Here is a 17,777-nt window from a genome sequence, read left to right on the forward strand (position 1 = left end):
GAGGGTAGGGATAGTATCCAGAATGACCTAGACAAATTGGAGGATTGGGCCAAAAGAAATCTGATGAGGTTCAACAAGGACAAGTGCAGAGTCCTGCACCTAGGATGGAAGAATCCTATGCACCGCTACAGGCTGGGGACTGACTGGCTAAGTGGCAGTTCTGCAGAAAAGGACCTGGGGATTACAGTGGACATGAAGCTAGATATGTGTCAGCAGTGTGCCCTTGTTGCCAGGAAGCCTAATAGCATATTGGGCTGGGAGCATTGCCAGCAGATTGAGGGAAGTGATTATTCCCCTCTATTCAGCACTGGTGAGGCCACATCTGGAGTATTGTGTCCAGTTCCCCCCCCCCCCACTACAGAAAGGATGTGGACAAATTGGAGAGAGTCCAGTGGAGGGCAACAAAAACTGTTAGGAGCCTGGGGCATGTGACTTATGAGAAGAGGCTGAGGGAACTGGAGTTATTTAGTCTGTAGAAGAGAAGAGTGAGGGGGATAACAGCCTTCAACTTCGAAGTGGGGGGGGGGCATTCCAAAGAGGATGGAGCTCGGCTGTTCTCAGTGGTGGCAGATGACAGAAGATGGAATAATGGTCTCAAGTTGAAGTGGGGGAGATCTAGATTGGATATTAAGAAAAACGATTTCACTTGGAGGGTGGTGAAGCACTGGAAAGGGTTACCTAGGGAGGTGATGGAATCTCCATACTTAGAGGTTTTTAAGGCCCAGCTTGACAAAGTCCTGTCTGGGATGATTTAGTTGGGCTTGGTCCTGCTTTGAGCAGGGGGTTGGACTAGATGACCTCCTGTGGTCTCTTCCATCCTTAATCTTCTATTATTCTATGTACAGAGTGGGGTCTGGCCCCGGGTCCTGCTCTCTGTGTGTACAGAGTGGATCTGGCCTGGGGTCCTGCTTTCTGTTTATATAAAGTGAGTCCAGCCTGTAGTCCTGCTCCTCAATGCTCCATTCTCTTTGGCCCTCAATCCCCAGCACACACATTGTATCTATGTAAGCCCAGCTCTCATTGACACAGTCATCTGCCCCCCTCCCCTTGTTTTTGTCCTTTGGACATAGCCAGGCTGCGGTCACATGTTCATCTGCCTCTGCAGCTAAGGGTTTGTCTTAAGTCCCTGGGGTTCTCAGTGTCTTGCTAGGGTCTCCCATCCCAATGTGTTCTTCCAGCCCAGACGGTCCTAATGGCTCTGTGTCTGCAATACCTGGCTTGATCTGTCACGTCCCAGGGAGAACCGATTCCTTCCCAAGGTGCAAGGGCTGCCAAGAGGATCGATACAGAGCTATAAAGATCATTCATAGAAGGATTAAGGCAAATTCACACGTTCAGCCCAGATGCCTGACTCTCGGAAAGGGGTCCCGGCTGTGAATCCTGATTACAGATAAGCACCCTGTGACCCTTTGAAGGACCGGGCTTTGGCCCCACCCCTTTTCTCAGCATTTTTCTATGGCTAGTTTTGGTAGCTCCTGGCCGTAGGTGCCTGACTATCCCTGTGCATGGTCTATGGAGCCTGGGCACCTACCTGGGAGCTCTGGATTGCACTGGTCAGTCTCCTGAAATCACTGGGGTCGCTTCTGATTGACAGCAGAGAAAAGGAGAGCAGAACTTTGCTCTTTGGCTCTAAGTGTGATAACACATTTATCCAGGTAACCGCTTTGAAATACAGCTGCACAAAAAGAGCAGAGATGCGAGCCAGCCTCCCTGCACACACACTCAGTTTGCGCTCCTACCCCTTGCAAATATACAAATTGTGCAGGGCTCATTTCCTCCAGCAAGGACACATATGCCCCCACACCTCCCCCTGCCCCCTCTTGTTCTGGTTGTATCATCATACAGGCATTTTATACTATGATTAGCCCCTAGAGGTCATGTAAAATGCTGTGTGTGTTCCCCCTGCTCTATTGGAGCCTGCACCCCCAGAAGAAAAAGGCCCCATATTCCATTGCTCATCCCCCTGACCAGCCAGTCCCTGCAAGCTGGGGCCAGAGCAGAACCCCCTACAGCTCCCTGAGCAGTGTCCTCCTCAGAGCCTCCTTCATCTCCTTGTTTCTCAAGCTGTAGATCAGTGGATTGAACAGTGGGGTCCACACTGTGTAGAAGAGAGTCACCACTTTCCCGCTGCTTCCCGAGGCTGCTGGGTTGACATAGTTGACCATGACAGAACCATAAAACAGGCCCACAACAGCCAAGTGAGACGTGCAGGTGGAGAAGGCCTTGAGCCGCCTGGCCCCAGCTGGCAGCCTCAGCACAGCCCTGATGACTAGCCCGTAGGAGGCCAGGATGAAGAGGACTGTGGCAAAGATGATGAGGGAGCTCAGGGCATAGCAAGCCTGTTCAGTCCGGGGAGCTGAGGTACAGGAGGCAGCCAGCAATGGGGCCGGGTCACAGACAAAATGATCCAGGGTGTTGGAACCACAGAAGGAGAGCTGAGAGATGAGGATGATGGGCACTACAAACCATAGAAAGCCACAGAGCCAGCAGGAGGCCACCAGTGCCCAGCAGAGCTGGCGGGACATGAGGACGGAGTAGCGCAGGGGGTGGCAGATGGCCAGGGATCTATCCAAAGCCATGGCTGAGAGGAAGAGGCACTCGGTGGCCCCCAGGGAAAAGAAGAAGTAGAACTGCACAAAGCAGGCCAGGAAGGAGATGGGGATGCCAGGGGACACCAGGTCAGAGAGCATCCGTGGCACCATGGTTGTGATGTAACAGATCTCCAGCCAGGCGAAGTTCCCCAGCAGGATGTACATCGGCAGGCGTTGGAGGTGGGGATCCCTCAGCACAGCCCACACAATGCACAGGTTTCCTGCCAGTGTCCCGGCATAGGCCAAGGACAGAAGGGCACAGAGGATGATGTGGCTCAGCCAGCCCAGGGAGGGGAAACCCAGCAGGATGAACTTGGTCACCAGGATGGTATTGTTGGTCATATTCATCAGGGGGCTCCGCAGCTGAAACGATCAACAGGACACCAAGGTTCTACCCAGAACTCTGGGAGGGGAGGAGTCATTAGAGTAGTAGGGAATAGCAGACACACACACACACACACACACACACAGAGTCACTGTCAGTATATCTCTCATACATATCACATTTCAAACTCTGCTTGGGATCTGATGCTCAAGCTGCATTTATTCTGCCTTTGGAAACCCTCAGCACCAGATAAAGATCATGCATTCTGGCTTTCAGCTAGCTGTTCTGCCTGGGAAACAAACTCTTGCTCCTCCTTTCATAGCTGGATCAGCTCCTCTGGACCAGTCTAGGACCACAAACCCCATCTATGCTTGTCAAAACAACAGAGGATACTCAGAGAAGCACAGGAAGCTGATTTCAAGTTCCCTCCTCCCTACTCTTCAAGGCAGGGGTGAAAGTGGGCCAGTACTGCCCTGTATGCAGCCCACATTAAAGCACTGTGGCAGCGCTTTAATGTCATTGCCCCTTTTGCCCCCACCAGCCACTGACGGGGGGCAAAAGGAGCAGCTGACCCGGGGCTGGCGATTTGTGAGGACCCGGGGCTCCCAGCCAGCATCGCCGCTACCACAGCCGTGGCCAGAGCCCCCAATCCTTTTAAATTGCCGCCAGAGCCCCAGGCACCTGAGGCCCTGCCCCTTCTGCCTTAGGCCTCACCCCTTCCGGGGGCTGGAGTCGATCCCTGTATGGGTAAGAATTTAATATTACTTTCACCCTTGCTTGAACGTTGAAATGAAATTGACTGCGCTAGTGCTGCATCTTTAGGGAACTTTTTAAAATTCCTTACCTTGAGTTTGGATAAATCCAAAAATGACGTTAATCATGGATTGACCCTCTGAGCTCTGCAGAAGAAAAATCTGTATTAATATATGTCAGGGTTCCCTCCCCACTCTGAACTTTAGGGTACAGATGTGGGGACCCACATGAAAGACCCCCTACACTTATTTCTACCAGTTTAGGTTAAAACTTGCAAAAGGCACAAATTCTCCCTTGTACCTTGGATTAGGTAAATGCTGCCAACACCAAGTGATTCAAACAAACATTTAGGGAGGGCCACTTGGAGACCTATCTCCCCCCTAATATTCCCCCAAAGCCCTACACCCCCTTTCCTGGGGAGGCTTGAGAATAAACAAAATGAGCACAGACCAACCTTGGGTTTTTTAGAACACTAAAAGACCCAATCAGATTCTTAAAAAAAATAGAACTTTATTAGAAAGAAAAAAGGTAAAAGAAGCACCTCTGTAAAGTTAGAATAGAAGATAATTTCACAGGTCAATCAGATGTAAAACACAGAGGATTTTCCTCTGGGCAAAACTTTAAAGTTACAAAAAGAAAACCAGGAATACACCTTCCTCTCAGCACAGAGAATATCACAAGCCAAAACAAAAGTAAGCTAACACATTCCCTTGCTAGTACTTACTAATTCTAATGGAGTTGGAATGCTTGCTTTCTTGATCTGTCTCCGGCAAGCACACAGAACAGACAGACACAGACCAGACAGACAGACAAAAGCCTCCCCACTCCCAGATTTGAAAGTATCTTGTCCCCTTATTCGTCCTTTGGGTCAGGTGCCAGCCAGGTTACCTGAGCTACTTAACCCTTTACAGGTAAAAGGATTTTGTGCCTCTGGCCAGGAGGGATTTTACAGCACTGTATACAGGAAGGTTTTTACCCTTCCCTTTATATTTATGACAATATATCAATATGATTAAACTCTGAAATCCATTTTTATTTGTGAACTGAATATATGTTATATGTGAAATTAGTGTATACACTCATTTGATAATTATACTATTTATTAATTATTTATTTTTTAAATTATTACTGAGGTAGCACCTAGGAACCCCAGTCAATGACCAGGATTAAGAGTTACAGATTATAATAATTTATTGATTTGATTAAAATGTAAAATTTACTACATATTATATCAATTCCTATTTTTGACTAAAATAAATGAATACCTATATATGGTCTCAATTTCTATATTCAATTTAAATGATAAATGAAGAATTGTTTTATAATAATTACTGTTTTGATTAAAAGAATAAATTAGAATTATATATCATATTCATTCCTACATTCAATGAAATCATTATGTCCATAGATTCAGTCCACATGTTAAATTAATATTTACATAGCATGTTAATTTCTAGACTTGATTAAATCTCAGATTATTGGGATGATTTCCAGATTTTCTAAAAATGTTATATTAATAGTTATATCTGACATGAATTCTATTTTGATTAAAATAATTAATAATATATGATCATTTTAATTAAAATAGTAAATTAAGAATTATATATCACATTTGACTAGATTTGTTTAAATATTAAATAGATAAGAATATTTTGTACTCATTTCCATATTTTATTGAAATATTAATAATGGTATATTGTATTTCCCAGATGTGGTTAAAATTTAAGCTAATACGTATATAAATGTCTAGATTTTGTAAAAATATTCAATGAAGAACTAAATATATTTTTAGATTTGGTTACAATATTAAATTTGTAGTTTTTTTTTTTTTTTTACCTCTAGAGCCACTTAAAATATTGAGTTAATATTTCCATATAGGACACATTTCTAGTATCAGATGAAATATTGGGTTAAGAACAGTATATTACATTAACTTACAGGTTAAAGTCAAATATTAAAGTAGTAAATATATATATTATATGAATTCATAGATTAGATTCATAAGATTCAAATAGAGATTGGAAATGTTAAACCAATACATATGTTTTATACATATTTCTAGATTTGATTAAAATGGCCTTACATAAATTCTGGGTTCCAGACAAACCCAAAGACGAATCTGGTCTGATCATCTGAGTACAAAGAATATGAAAGAGAACAGAATCTCTTTTTAAAGGCAAAGTACAAAGGAATTGTAAAACAGTTCTTTTCTGTACTTGTTCCTTTATGAAAGAGAAAATAAGTCCATCTGAAATGTTTTAAAGCCTTTATTTTATTTCTTTAAAACTTGTATCTATCTATTCTCACACTTACTTTTCTATTTATCTGGCTGTCCGCCTATCAGTCTGGAACAGGGTTTCTCAAACTGGGATTGCTGCTTGTGTAGGGAAAGCCCCTGGCAGGCCGGGTGGGTTTGTTTACCTGCCCCATCTGCAGGTCTGGCCGATCGCAACTCCCACTGGCCACGGATCACTGCTCCGGGCCAATGGGAGCTGCTGGAAGTGGCACAGGCCAAGGGACATACTGGCCGCCTCTTCCAGCAGCTCCGATTGGCCCAGAGCAATGATCTGCGGCCAGTGAGGGCCGCAATTGGCTGGACCTGTGGATGGGGCAGGTAAACAAACCTGCCCGGCCCGCCAGGGGCTTTCCCTATACAAGCGGTGACCCCAGTTTGAGAAACCCTGGTCTGGAATGTAAATCTACTCTTTTCTGGAGAACTACCGGGCAGCTGAAGGATGTTTACTGGGCTCTTGAAACAATTTAGGCCTTAACAGCTGGTATAACGTGAATTGACTTTTAAACTGATATAGTTATACCGATATTTGGGCACACTTATTTTGGTCTCAAAGAAGCTGATTGCAGGTTAGCTTAAACCTATTCCTAACCGATTTAAAACAACCAGAATAATCTGGTTTAAACTGAATTAAGAACATCCACACAGCCTTTTCCACCCATTTAACTATATCAGTTTAAATTCATAGCTAGAATTATAATGTGGGAATGGGTGGGGTTCTAAAGTATGGTCTTCCCTGGTTTTACTGGATAATTACTGAGACAACTGGGGGCTGCTTGTTCTGAGTGCTAACACCTGCACTGAAGAAGGGAAGGGGTTAGAATTTTAAATCAGAGTACCTTCCCCACCATGTTAATTAGCCGTTGGACTTAAATGTGTAGTAGTGGAAAAACAATGGCCCAGATCCCCAGCTACTGAAAATCAGCAGAGCTGTATGGAAGGAGGGGAGACAGGTCTGGGAAGAGAATGAGGTCTAGTAGGCAGAGTGGGTTAGGCTGAGAATAAAAACTCCTGGGTTCTATACCCAGCTCTAGGAGAGTACGGGGGCAGTGGGTTAGGCAGGCAGGCTGGGAAACAGGATTCCTGAGTTCTAGTCATGGGCCTGAGAGAGGAAGTGACTTTGGTTTAGAGCACAAGCCACTGAGTTTCAGAACCTGTGGGTTTTACCCCTAGTTCTGTGGAAGCAGACATGGGAATAGAATTATACAATTTAAGGCCAGAACGGACCACCCAATCATCTAGTATAGCACAGGCCACTGACAGCACCTACACACTAACCCAACAACCAAAATGAGACCAAAGTATCACAGCCTCAGGCAGAGAACAGGAGGGAGAGGGACACAAAATTCCCCTCCGAGGTCACTGCTGATGTGGCCAGGGGAAAATTCCTTCCTGATCCCATATATGTCAATCAGTGGGACCCTGAGCATGTGACAAGAGCCAGCCAGCCAAGCGCCTGAGAAAGAGAATGCTCGGTGCCACCTCAGCCCCCCGCCATCCCCATCCAATGTCCTATCTCCTGTGGACATCTTCTGGTGCTTCAGAGGAAGGAGATAAAACAAAACAAAAAAACGCCCAAACAAACAAAAAATCTCTCAGAATACATGGGGGGTGGGGGGGGGAGAATCCCTTTCTGACCATGCCAGTGGCTGGCTGAAACTCTGAAGCATGAGCATTAGGAACACAGGACATTAACTGGAAGTGAGCCTCGGGGCTCCTGAGCCCTGCCTCCATCACAAGCAACCCATCATACGATCACACGCATACATTTCTCTATCTGTCCCTTAAAACTAACCAAGTTGTGTGCCCCCCACAACTCCTATTCAGGGGCTGCTTCAGAACCTCCCCACTCTGATGGTTAGAAACCTTCTCCTGATTGCCAGCCTGAATTTTGTTCCTGGCTGGGCTAGTGGTTGGAGCAGGGAGGAGCAGGCCACAGAACAGAGCAGCAACTAGGGAAGAATGGAAGCAAGAAGGAAGCTGTGTTTGAAAGCTCACCTGGATGTGAGATCTCAGCATCCTCTCTCCGCCTCTGCTGTGAAGGGAGCTGGGCAAGAGGAGGCTGATATCTGCTCTCTGAGCCATTGGGTCCCTGGGACTTGGTCTCCAGAGTGGGTGGGAGCAGCCAGCTCTGGATTTGATCACTGAATGATTCACGGACACCCAGAGAATTGCCAGGGAGAGGCCATTCATACTTACACCCCCCAACACACATTGCCCCTCCCACATACACAACCCCACACACGTTCAGCACCTGCAAAGCCCTTAGACAAGACTTGGTGGAGGTCAAGATGAGGCCACATTGAAAGCCCCTAGTGCCAGCCCCTTGGGCACATGGTGAATCCCATCCAGGGGCTGGCAGTACTAAGGCAGTGCTCTGTCTTCTAGGAGGTGCTGGGTTGTTTTGCTTTCTCCACCCACAGTGTGGAATTCATTCCCTCCAGCAGGCAGCAGCAGGGACACACCCCTGCCCCTCAGCACCAGGTGCACCATCCCCTTGCCTCACCACTGAGCAGCTGTAACCCAGCTGTTCCACCACAGAGCTGGTTGCGTCTCAGCACTGGCTGAGCCAGCCCCAGGCAGAACCACTGTATGACCGTTGACTGGCTGCCACACCCCAACAACAGCTGCGTCTCACCTGTGCTGTGTACATGGAGTCAAAGAGCAAAGATGCTTTATGAACCCAGGCCAAGTGTAGACCTCATGCTGCAGAAGGATGATGTGTTTCTCCTTTGGCAAGCCAGGAAAAGAGAAAAATCCTTTATGGGATCCCCATTGTGTAGGCCCTATACTCAGCTGGTACCTCATTAACTAGAAGGCTGCACCCTTCCATGCTTCTCTAGGCCAAGCTGTTCACCCAATTGGGCCCTGTCCCCTCTATGGCCAGGCCCTGCCCCCCTCCCCCATCTAGTCAGAACCGCAATGGACCAGGAGCAACATTGGAAAAGTGGAAAAGCTCAACATGAAAATAAGGCTTTTCCAGTTTTTGCCAAAATAAACAGGGTAATGACCTGAGTATGGTGAGGGGCCTGGCTGAGGGTCTGGATGGAGTGGAGGCAAGGTGCCTGGCTTGAGGGGGACAGGTAGAGTTGGTGTCCAGTTTTATACCAGACAGTCATCTTTTTGGCAGGTTTGTCTCCTGTCTGGCAGGGGCAGGGCGGCACGCTCTTGAACATGGTGTCCCCTATGCAGCATGACCAGGTCACACTGGCAAGGGTGGTCCCATGCCATTCCTGGAAGTACTGGAATGTCTGGTATTCCAGGAATATATGCATGGCTACCCTAGTCCCTCCCCAAAGGCTTTTCAGCAAACTCAGCAGTCATGGGATACGAGGGAAGGAGCTGTCATGGGTCATTAACTGGCTAAAAAAAATAAGAAATAAAGTGCAGGAATTAAAGGTGAGTTTTCTCAGCAGAGAGAGGTAAAAATAGTGAGGTCCCCCAAACATTGGCACTGGAACCAGTGCTGTTCAGTATATTCATAAATGATCTGGAAAAATGGGTAATCAGTGAGGTGGCAAAATTTGTGAGTTACCAAATTACTCAAGATAGTCCAAAGGTGTCATAGGTTTCACCCCCACTCTGTACTTTAGAGTACAAATATGGGGACCTGTATGTGAACCTCTAAACTGAATTACTAGCTTAGATCTGGTTTTGCTGCCACCACTCCCAAGTTCTAACTCCTTTCCCTGGGTAGCCTTGAGAGACTTCTTCACCAATTTCCTGGTGAACCCAGATCCAACTTCCTTGGATCTTAAAACAAGAAAAAATCAATCAGGTTCTTAAAAAGAAGGCTTTTAATTAAAAAAAAGAAAGGTAAAAGAAAACCTTCTGGGAGAGATTAGCATACCAGCTACTCCCACAGACAACAGATTCAAAACACCGAGGATGTCCCCCTGGGCAAAAACGTAGTTACACAAAAAATATCCAATTTGATTATTCCCTAATGCCCAAGACAAGTTACAAAGAAATAAATATAAACCTATTTATTTCCTTCACTAATACTCACTATTTGATAAGAGGCTGAATTCTAGAGCTTTCCCACTCCGGTCAAAACTTAAACTGAAACTAAACAAAGGGAACTTCCCTCCTTCCTTTTGAACCACCTTGTCCCCTCATTGGTTCCTCTGGTCAGGTGTCAGCTAGGCTAGGTGAACTTCTTAACCTTTTACAGGTAAAAGAGGCATTAACCCTTAACTATCTCTTTATGAGAAAAGGTGACTGTGAAAAGTTACAAAGGGATCTCACACACTGGGTGACTGGGCAAGGAAATGGTGATTGAAATCCAATGTTGATAAGTGCAAAGTAATGCACATTGGAAAAAATAATCCCAACTATACATACAACATGATGAGGACTAAATTAGCAGTTACCATTCAAAAAAGAGATCTTGGAGTCATCGTGGATAGTTCTCTGAAAACATCTGTTCAATCTGCAGTGACAGTCAAAAAAGCTAATGGAATGTTAGGAACCATTAGGAAAGAGATAGAAATAAAACAGAAAATATCATAATGCCACTATATGAATACATGGTACACCCACAGCATAAATACTGCATGCAATTCTGGTTGTCCCATCTCAAAAATGATATATTAAAATTGTGAAAGGTGCAGAGAAGGGCAATGGAATGATTAAAGGTAGGGAGCAGCTTCCATACTAGGAAAGATTAAAAAAAGACTAGGTCTGTTCATCTTGGAAATGAGGGAACTAAAGGGGGGGAGGTTATGATAGAGGACTATAAAATCATGACTGGTGTGGAGAAAGTGAATAAGGAATTGTTATTTGCCCCTTCACATAACACCAGAACCAGGGGTCACCCAATGAAATTAAGAGGCAGTGGGTTTAAAACAACAAAAAAAGGAAGTACTTCTTCACACACCACACAGTCAACCTGTGGAACTCATTGCCAGACGATGTTGTGAAGGCCAACAGTATAACTGGGTTAAAAAAAATGTTGATAATTTCATGGTCCATCAATGGTTATTAGCCAAGGTGGTCATGGATGCATCCCTATGCTCTGGGTGTCCCTAAACCTTTGACTGCTAGAAGCTGGGACTGGATGACAGGGGATGGATCACTCACTAATTGGCCAGTTCTGTTCATTCCCTCTGAAGCATCTGTCACAGGATACTGTCAGAAGATAGGATACTGGCTAGATGGACCTTTGGTCTCACCCAGTACGGCCATTCTTATATTATGTTCTTATGTTCACTCTCCTGAACTCATGCTGTGACACCCTGGCACCCCCATATTCAACACTGCCATGTAATTAGGATATGGTTTGTACAAAGTATGCCTTGTGAGGTATCAAGTCTTGATCTGCTAGACATTAATATCTCGTTGGATTGTATGGGCCACTATTGTACGTGAAGATACAAAATTTGGCTCTGTATGTGCTACTGAAACATGTTGTGAGGTTGAGAGCACCCACAAGCAGCCTTTCTGGTACAACAATAAAAAGGACAAACGATGTTAGTGGATTATTGAGGAAATACACACAAGCACAAGGATTACGCCAGGAACTGTTTAATATAGAAATCTCTCAGATACAGCATTACACAATGGGAACTGTTTGACCCAGGTCACAGCAAAAGAGCTTTCCAGCAAGTGGGAAGAAGATATAAAATGAGGAAATCACATCATGACTCCACCTCACTGTCCCTACAACAACACAACTGAAAGTACCAGAGGAACAAAGATTGCACTGGGGAATGAAGAGCTTGTCCCAGGCAGGAAAGAAGGAAGCCTGCCTGTGTATGCAAAAACTAACCTGCTTGCACTATCTAACTGGGTGAGACACTGTTTGATTCAAATATTAATTAGTACATTAGGCTTAGATTGTGGATTTGTTTTATTTCTTATGGTAATCTACTTTGATCTGTTTGCCATCACTTATAATAACTTAAAAGCTATCTTTCTGTAGCTAAGAAATCAATTTTATATTTTACCTAAAACATTGTGTGTTTTGTTTGAAGTACAAAGGGGATACATCTCAGCTCAGGAACAAGAGTTGGTGCACGTCCACTTTCCTTTGTAGAAGTGGCAGACTGGGCAATAAATTCATACTGGTCAGGCTTTTGACTAGGGCAGGATGGTACAGATCTGGGGTTTCAGGCTGGGGAGCTGGAAGTATTTTGTCTATTGTCTTTCTATTGTGGGTTCATGAGTGGCTGGCCAGAGCATTCATAAACATGGCTGGGTGTGGCCCCTGCCTGTGGATGTTGATGTGAGTGCAAGCTTGGGGAGCTTTGCAGCTTGTCACAATGTCACAGTGTAAGAGGGAACCTAGATTGGTGAGACACTGGGCTCAGCTGTATCTCAGTTCCAGGTGGCACCCTGAGGGGGACCCATCACACATGCACCTCACCTAAGTCAGCCGCTTCTTGCGGAAAAAGAAGCGGGGGAAGGGAGAACATCATTTTACCCAATAGTGTTTTAAGCTGTAACCAAGCACATTCAAGACCCCAGTTTAAACCTCAGCTCTGCCTCATTCAGAGCAACAACTTGAACCCAGGTTGTCCGCATCCCAGGCGACTGTCCTAACCTAGGCTATAGGGCAGGCCTGCACAACATGCACTGTGTGGCCCGCGGGCAAGTGGCGGGGGGGCTGCTGGGTTTGCCCCCTGCCCAGAGGGGGGTGACCTCACAGCCCTGTGCATGCACACTGTGCTCCGACCGCCCGGACGGTCAGAAGCGCGGCTGCTGGTTTCTCCCTCTGCCCGGGGGGGTCAACCTCACAGCCCTGTGTGTGCGCGCTGCGCTCTGACCACCCGGATGGTCAGAAGTGTGGCACACGCACGCCGCGCTCGAACGGCAAAAGTGCACGTGTCTCCGTCTCCCACTCCCCCCACCTTGCGTACAGCAGGTGTGTCAATTCTGGGGCCTGCTGAGGTGGGAAGCATTGGGCATGAGGCAGAGCCGGTAAGTGTGAGCAAGGGGAAGAGTGCCAGGCCTGGGCTCGAGCTGCAGCTCGGGGAAGGGGACTGGGCCAAGACCTCCATCCCCCTCTTCGGTTAGGGGCGAAGTGGGGCCGTAGTGATGGGGGGGTTTGAACTGTCTGTGGGCAGCTGGGAAATCCCCGGGGGAGACTCTGTGTATCTGTGTGTGTGTGAGTTGCACCTGCCCTGCCCTGACTGCTGCCCCCTTCCCTGGTCCAGGGACCTTATACCTCCCCAGCCCCTATCACACTGCCCCCCCACCCCAGGGCTCCCTGCGGTCCCTGTGTTTGTGTGTTGGACAATCACATCCAATCCCTTCACACTGCCCCCCTTTCCCCTCCCCGGCTTAATTCATAGCCCCAGAAAATCCCTTCAAACTGTCCCCCTTTTCCCCTCCCCTTATTTCATGGGGAGATGACGAACCAAGCGGGAGGGTGGGGAGGTAGTGGCAGTGAGGCTTTATACTTGGGGGGTGAGGAGGCGAGCGGCGAGTCGGTGGTTGGAAGGAGGCATCCATTTTCAGTATTTTAATTTTTGGTACTGCTGTGTGCAGTAATATAGTGACCCCTGGGGGTTGAAGAGGGGTGTAATGGTGGGACCAAGCAAGGAGGGGGTGGGTCCTATTTTACTGCTGTGATCTGGTTACCCTATGTGCTCCATTTCTTTTCCCCTCTACAGGTTTCCACACACTGTCAGTGCCTTGCTAGTGTGCCACGCACCTTGAGATATCTCTTCTCTTTGTATGTGACTGTGACTGTTTCTCTTGTGTGTGAATTTATTCAACAAAATCTTAAGCTTCATAATGGCTACCATGAGTGAAAAGAAAAATAGAAAAATAGAATCAGAGCACAGAGTTTTCAACACTGAATGGACGAATACGTATGTACTGTTTCCAAAGACAAAATACTGTGCCTCGTGTGTCACGAAACAGCCCTTCCGAAAGAATACAACCTTCGGCAGCACTTTGAAACAAAACATCCCAATCTTGCCAAATTGAACCCAAATGAAAAAATAATTAAAGCAACCAGTTTAGCGAAAAACCTTAGTGGAGAACAGCAAATTTTCAAGAAAGTGAGCACTGAAAACGATACAGTTACTAAAATAAGTTTTCAAATTTCTAAGGAAATTGCTGCTGCTGGGAAATGCTTCACAGAAGGCGAGTTTTTAAAAAAGTGTATGTTGATTGCTGTATCTGAGTTATGTCCAGAAAAGAGGGGAATATTTGAGAATGTCTATCACACATGACTGTACAGAGAATAATAGCTGACATTTCTACCCATCTAAGTGATCAGTTAAAGCAGAGAGTCAGTGAATTCTGCTTTTACTCCCTAGCTATGGATGAAAGCACCAATTTAAAAGACACCGCCCAACTTCTTATTTTTATTAGAGGTATTGATAAAAACTTTGAAATTACTGAAGAACTTGTTGGCATGTGCTCCATGACAGGTCGCACAACCAGAAAAGAAATCTCCAGTGAAGTGATAAAATGCATGAATTATAAATTGGGATTAGATTTCACAAACTTGGTGGCCATTTGTACTGATGGTGCTCCAGCTATGTGCGGAAAAAATGTTGGAGCAGTTACTCTTCTTCAAGAATTTATCAGGAGACAAATAACCAAACATCACTGCATTATACATCAGCAGGTTTTGTGTAGCAAAGTCTTAAAATTTGAGCATGTAATGTCAGTGGTAGTTTCCATTGTAAATTACATCCGTTCTAGAGGACTAAAACATAGGACATTTTAAGCCTTTCTTGAAGGGGAAGACACCGACTGCAGCGACTTAATCTACCATATGGAAGTGAGGTGATTGAGTCAAGGAAGAGTGCTCCAGCATTTCATTGCTTTGAAAGAGGAGGTAACAAAATTCCTAGAAAATGGGCCAATACAATTCCCAGAGCTTGAAAATGAATCCTGGAATCAAGATCTCTTTTTCTTTTGTGATATTACCGCACACCTGAATGATCTCAATATTCAATTTCAGGGAAAAAATCAACTTATATTTCAAATGTGTGCAGCAGTGAAAGCTTTCAAAATGAAATTGAAACTTATCAGAAGTCAACTGTCAAAAGGTGAAATGTGTCACTTTCCCTCTTGTGCACAGCGTAGCCCTCAGCACAAACACGCTGAGTTAGGAGAAAAATACGCAAAGTACATCAGTCTTTTGATTGAAGAATTTGATAGAAGATTTACTTTGTCTAAAGATGATTACGTCCAGTTGAAGCTGAGTGAAGATCCCTTATCTGTGGATCCAGAGGAAGTGCCACTAGATTTGCAGTTCGAGGTTATTGAACTTCAATGTTCGGTAGTTTACCAAAATAAGCACAGAGAAAGCAGCCTGTGGGACTTCTACAAAAGTCTGTACGATGAAAAATACAATAATCTTATCGAATTTGCACTGAAAATGTTCAGCATTTTTGGAAGCACTTACATATGTGAACAAACATTTTCCATCATGAACATGAATAAAAACAAGCAACGTTCTTCTCTGACTAACGGCCATTTGGAAGACATTATGAAAATATCTACTTCAAATATGACCCCTGAATATGACAAGCTTGTTGCCAAAAAGAGATGTAATATCTCTCATTAAATTTGCAAGGTAATTATGAAAAGTACAAATGTTTTCTTTCAATGGAACAGGTGTTTTTCATTTTTCCATGATTCATAAAAAAACTAAAATAATTTAAAACATTATTGTTTGTTTTAATTGAAAAATTCTTAATAAAGTATCAACCCCTCCCCCCCCCAAAAAAACCCTTCCTTTTCGGCCGACAGCTGTTTCAGTGGGGCGGAGCTGGGGAAGGAGGGTTTGTTTCCACGGGGCGGGCAGCACTGGGGCAGGAGATGTGTTTCGGGGGGTGTAGCAGGGTGGTTACCCCGCTCCTGCCCTGAAGGGCTTAAAAAAGTCCTGCGGGAGGGCTGTGGAAGGGGAAAAGCTGGGCTGATTGGGGAAGCCACTGCAGCTGGGCCATGCCCCAATCAGGCCCCAGCTGGCCTGTATAAAAGGGCTGTGAGCGAGAGGCCCAGAGGAAGTCTCCCTCTGCTTGTAGAGAGAGAAGGACCTGGCTGCTAGGGAGCTGAGCAGGGTACTGGGAGTGGAGCAGGGCTGGGGGAAGGCTAGAGGAGCTGGGGAGCTCCAGCCTGGAAAACCCCCAAGCTGCAGCCCTAACTAAGGGCCTAAGACCAGTACCAGGGCTGCAGAGGAGCAGCCCAGCTATAGAGAGAGGCAGCAGATCCAAACCCAACCTTGCCTGTGATGAGTGGCTTATACTGCAGTCTGTCCCAGGGCGCGAGGGCTAGTTGGTGACTGGCAGTAGCCCTATACTGAGGCAAGGTGGGGATTAGAGGGTTGGGTGTTCCCCAGAGAGGGGAGATTTAGAGCCAGAGTGTGGGGGTATTGCCAGGGGGCAGCACCCCAGATCAAAGGGCACTGGAGTCTGGGAGGGACACGGGGCCAGTGGCAGCAGGACACCGGCCTGCAGAGGGTGATCCAATGGCTGGATGAGCTAATTCCCGAGAAGACCAGCAGGAGGCACCACCGGGGTGAGTCCTGCCTGCTGGGCAGTGCTGGGGGAGGGTGTTTTGGCGTGGCTGGGCAGCGCTGGGGGGGGGTGTTTCAGTGGAGCTAGGGGGTTTCAGCTCTCAGCTATTTTCTTTGGAGTAATATGGCCCTGGCCACTTTACGAGTTGTGCAGGCCTGCTATAGGGTATATGGAGGTCACTTTCTTTCAGTCTCTCCTACTGACACTGTTCCACTTTGTTTGAAATTCAGAAGTGTTCATTGGCCAGAAGAGGAGACAGAATGACTCTTGTAGAATCATAGAATCATAGTCTCTGTAGCTGAGTGGCTAATGCACATTCCTGCAAGCTAAGCAGGTATTTTGAGGATTTAAATATTGGATTTAGGCATCAAAAGTAGTAGCTGAGTTCCTAAATCCCTTTGTGTCTCTAACACTTAGACTTTCCTAAGATGTTTGACTTAGAACTTTATGACTTTCTGATTAAAAATTTAGCACTATAGGATATCAATACAGCACCTATTAAACAGATTAAGAACTGGCTAACTGACTGACCCAAAAATAGAGAGACAAGATGAAGAAGGTGATATATTTTATCAAGCTTTCAAGCCACACAGAGCTCTTGTTCAGGTTTGGGAAAAATACACTCAGTGCCACAGCAAAATGCAAAGTGGAACAGATTGTTTAGTGTAAGTAGTTAGTGTGATGCTGGCTAGGTCACCATTTATAATATGTTTGATACCAATATTACAAAATTGCAATTAATTTTACAAGGTATGTCATGTAAGGTATCAGTGGAAAAAGTATGATTTGCTAAGTATGATAATCATATGTATATGTGTGTATCACTTTTGTATTGTGGTATATTTGTATATCAAACTTGTGCTGTGTTTCTGGGTGACAGCCCTACGCAGAGTGGCATCAGCACTACCTAACCTGTTGGATGAACAATCAAGGGAAATCAGCTGTACAGTGTCTGATGGGTTGGATTACAGAAGCCCACTTGGGAACTGCCAACTGATGTGCCAAGACTACTTCTGCCCCTGCTTTCCCTCTGCCAGCCTGGGAATCCAGCAACCTGTCTTACTGAACCAGACACGGCTGTCTGCTTCAACACAGACCCAGGGTCTGAACAAAGTGCCCAAAAGCTGCAGGCTTAACTGAAAACAGCTTACAGAAGTGTACTTGTTTTAACACTCAGATGCCCAACTCCCAATGGGGCCTAACCCAAATAAATCCGTTTTACCCTGTATAAAGCTTACACAGGGTAAACTCATAAATTCTTCAGCTGCTATAACACTGACATGCACAGCTGTTTGCTCCCCCCCCCCCCCCGGTAGTAATACATACTCTGA

The 17,777-nt window shown here is 45.8% G+C and overlaps 1 protein-coding gene across 1 annotated transcript; it reads right to left on the bottom strand.

Annotated features, from left to right (window-relative positions):
• Window positions 1-2,006: 2,006 nt before the first annotated feature.
• On the bottom strand, window positions 2,007-2,939 carry LOC117886151 (olfactory receptor 11G2-like). The gene has a single exon (XM_034787801.1). It carries the CDS (start codon window positions 2,937-2,939, stop codon window positions 2,007-2,009), a length of 933 nt encoding a protein of 310 aa, XP_034643692.1.
• Window positions 2,940-17,777: the final 14,838 nt, after the last annotated feature.

Source organism: Trachemys scripta, chromosome 12 (genome assembly GCF_013100865.1).
Source record: "Trachemys scripta elegans isolate TJP31775 chromosome 12, CAS_Tse_1.0, whole genome shotgun sequence".
NCBI classification, from domain to species: Eukaryota; Metazoa; Chordata; order Testudines; family Emydidae; genus Trachemys; species Trachemys scripta.